The following is a 3,190-nucleotide window of genomic DNA, read 5'->3' as shown; positions in this document are numbered from 1 at the left end:
AAATGACCAAATAATGTGATGTAATCCCCAATATTTATGCTTCAGATAGGTGCTTTTTAATAGTATTCGCTAGATGTGCGCTGATTCCTTGTTTTGGGACAGCAATTTAATTTACCAGAAAAACAAAATCACAATGTAGCCGTGAAACGCGTTGGAAAGGGTTGTGACACGCTGTCTGTGGATGTCATTGTCATCTATGTGGTGCTTCCTGTCAAGTTTGATTTGTGCAACTCCTGTTTCTGTGTTCTGGGCCTGGGGCCACAAGTGACCTCTTCCTGGCTATACTAGTCACCAGGTGAGACACTTAGAAAGGGCGGGGGTTGTTTGGTCTTTGTCATCGGACATATTGATATAACTGAAGACAAAGGACCCTGACCTCAGAAATAGAACCTTTTGCAGGATGTGAATTTGTCTCAGGGGGCCACCTCCACCCCATCTATCCCACCTGAGGAGCTATCACTGATATCATCTGATTGCCTGGTCTCGGGGCACTTGTGATCTCGGGGTGTGGAGTTGGTTGTATTAACTCCACCCAATCCCTTTTATCTGCCCTGTCCACCTGTTACCTGGCAGCTCAATATGGAAGCCAAGAAGGGGGGGGGTGAATTTAAATAACAGGAGGAGCCATCCGGGCTAGCGTTCTGAGGAGGTTCCAACGTACGATTTTAAAAGGTCTCACGGTCCGTTAAAAAAAGGCTCATTAAACAGAAGACAAAAGGATTCCTATAGACCTAAGCGAAGGTCTCCACACGGAATATTTATCCCCAATATGGCCGTTCGATTCAATAAAGTCAATACCAACCATTGTAACAATATTTTTAATACAAATAATTGATAACATTGGACTAAATCTTTTTCGGTAAGAAAACTCAGTAATAGTAAAATTATTCTAACATTTCTTTTAAGGCAGAAGACACAGGCAATAGGGGTCTCTTATTTAAAAAAGTCAAGGATCATCTGCCTTTTTTTCACGTTTTAATTCAACATGATTTTAAAATAGAAGGAGTCCACCATGTCCACCATGACATTGTACATTTTGGTAAGGTGGATAGAACGTCTATGACCATTACAGTCAATGTGCTTATGATTTGTTGGCATAGTCCATGTGCCAAGAATGTTTCTGGGATACCGTTATTCCGGATCATCAGAAATGTCCCACATTCCATTAAAGTTGTCCTCCTTGTTCTGTCTTCGACCGCAGACATATATTTTAAACCCCTAAGGCACAGAATATTTGATGCCAATTACACTTTTAAGGTAAAAATAAAGGGTGGATGGGAACCACCACAAAAAGGTATTATCCAGTTTTTGGACATTGTACAACCATAGATTTTTAGTTCTGTAAATCTATGAAAATCCTCAAAAACGGAGCAATTCACTAAAAATATCTTTATCACCTCATCCTTTTGAGCCAGATGCACCTCAGCTGAACGGTTCCCCAGACAGACGCTAAAAATGTCTAAAGGGATGCCGACTCTGGCTTCAAACCTGCGTTAACGCCACAGAAATAGCAATAACTGGAATAACCCAAAGGCGGCTATCCTAACAAAGTCGGGTCAATCACACAGCTAAATCGTCCGATCGTGCTTTGCTACTCGTGCGACTTGTCTTACTCAAGCGGCGGTTGCTATGACAATAACCATTAGATGTACGGTGCGGGGCAGAATTGATAGACACCGGGGGATTTTGCCCGTAGCTTATGTGGATAAACTGTCCATCCCCGACGTCTTCTTCACCATGGACCATTTCAGTTGCAAAATTGACTGTGTTCTGCTGAGATGCCAAAGCGTTGTTGAAGGGACTACCAAATTTGTCTTTGTTGCTGCTTAAGCACTGGTTAAAATCGGGAGGTGGGGTACAACTTTGAGACCTGTGCTCGGGTTCCACCGTGGCTACTTTTAAAGCATTCGGGCTGTTCTTTGAAGAACCGGACACTTTCTGTCTGATCTTTTTCCACGCCAAATAGTAAAGTTCTACAAGGCTGAGAATCAGCGACAAGACAGCTACGGCCATCATGAAAACGATGAACACGTTTTTCTCCGTCGGCCTGGAAACATAGCAGTTCACGGGATGGGGACATGGAGTCCTGACGCAAACATATAGAGTTTCCAAAAATATCCCGTAAAGCATGTACTGTCCAACAAGAAAAGCTATCTCCATCATAGTACGGATCAAAATACTACACACGTAGGTGTTCAATAGACTTCCTTGCAGCCTGATTCTGCCCGTTATCTCGTCTTTATAAGGAAGTTCTTTTTTTTCCGTTTGGTATTCTTGTTGGTGGTAAGTGCTATCGCCGTCCATGTTCTCCTTCGATTTCTCTTCTTCCTTCACTTTTTTCTTTTCTTCCATTCGAACGGTGTGCATTGCGTGTCCCATGTATAGCAACGACGGCGTGGAAACGAAAATGATCTGAAGGACCCAATACCGGATGTGGGAGATGGGGAAGGCTTTATCGTAGCAAACGTTTTCGCAACCTGGCTGGTTGGTGTCACACATGAAATCAGATTGCTCGTCACCCCAAGACGATTCCGCTGCTGTTCCTAATACTAACATCCGAAAGATAAAGAGGATGGTCAGCCATACTTTCCCCACCACCGTGGAATGTTTCTGCACCTCTTCTAGAAACTCTCCAAGGAAGGTCCAATCACCCATGTCTACAGATTTTACTTAAACACTCTGTGAAGAAAAGAGAAAAATCTTGTTTCAATCAGAAAATAAGTACCAATAAGACAAGTACCTGGGAAAAAAAGTCAACTTGTAGATACAAATGTTTTGGAGATGCTAGGTGGACTTTCCGCACCTTCTATACTACCGGTGGTCTCATTGTGCACCACGTGGAGAGCTATGGGTGGTTTGTGGTTTTGAAGCTAATTAAAAGGACAGCACTGGAAGATGCCAGCATATTACTTACATTCCTGGGGTTCTCCTTGTGTGATCTCATCCAAAACGATGACAATGAGGTAATTAGAGTCAATGCCACCAGCTTTCCATTGTCCACCAGTTGTACCTTCTGTGTTCCGACGCTAGATTGTGTTCTGGCCGGCGTGGCTCTCCTGCAATAATATAAATACATGTAGACTAGTGAGAAATTATCGATCATACAATTGTATTTGAAAGATCGCTATTTTAGAGGCTATTTGTATAGAGAATGATATTTTTTACAAGGTTCTTGATACCGCCGAGGACA

The 3,190-nt window shown here is 42.8% G+C and overlaps 1 protein-coding gene across 1 annotated transcript; it reads right to left on the bottom strand.

Moving 5' to 3' along the window:
* Positions 1 to 1,560: 1,560 nt before the first annotated feature.
* LOC149281433 (gap junction alpha-5 protein-like) lies at positions 1,561 to 2,655 on the bottom strand. Its single transcript, XM_089499266.1, has one exon. The coding sequence runs from the start codon at positions 2,653 to 2,655 to the stop codon at positions 1,561 to 1,563; it is 1,095 nt and encodes a 364-aa protein (XP_089355392.1).
* Between the last annotated feature and the right edge of the window lie 535 nt (positions 2,656 to 3,190).

This window comes from Sceloporus occidentalis, unplaced genomic scaffold (genome assembly GCF_023333645.1).
Source record: "Sceloporus occidentalis isolate IW3139 unplaced genomic scaffold, rSceOcc1.0.p SCAF_132, whole genome shotgun sequence".
Taxonomy (NCBI): Eukaryota; Metazoa; Chordata; class Lepidosauria; order Squamata; family Phrynosomatidae; genus Sceloporus; species Sceloporus occidentalis.
This window is presented reverse-complemented; position numbering and strand designations above follow the sequence as displayed.

Excerpts from the sequence above, each read along its gene's own strand:
- LOC149281433 (XM_089499266.1), bottom strand. The coding sequence starts at position 2,655 with ATGGGTGATTGGACCTTCCTTGGAGAGTTTCTAGAAGAGGTGCAGAAA.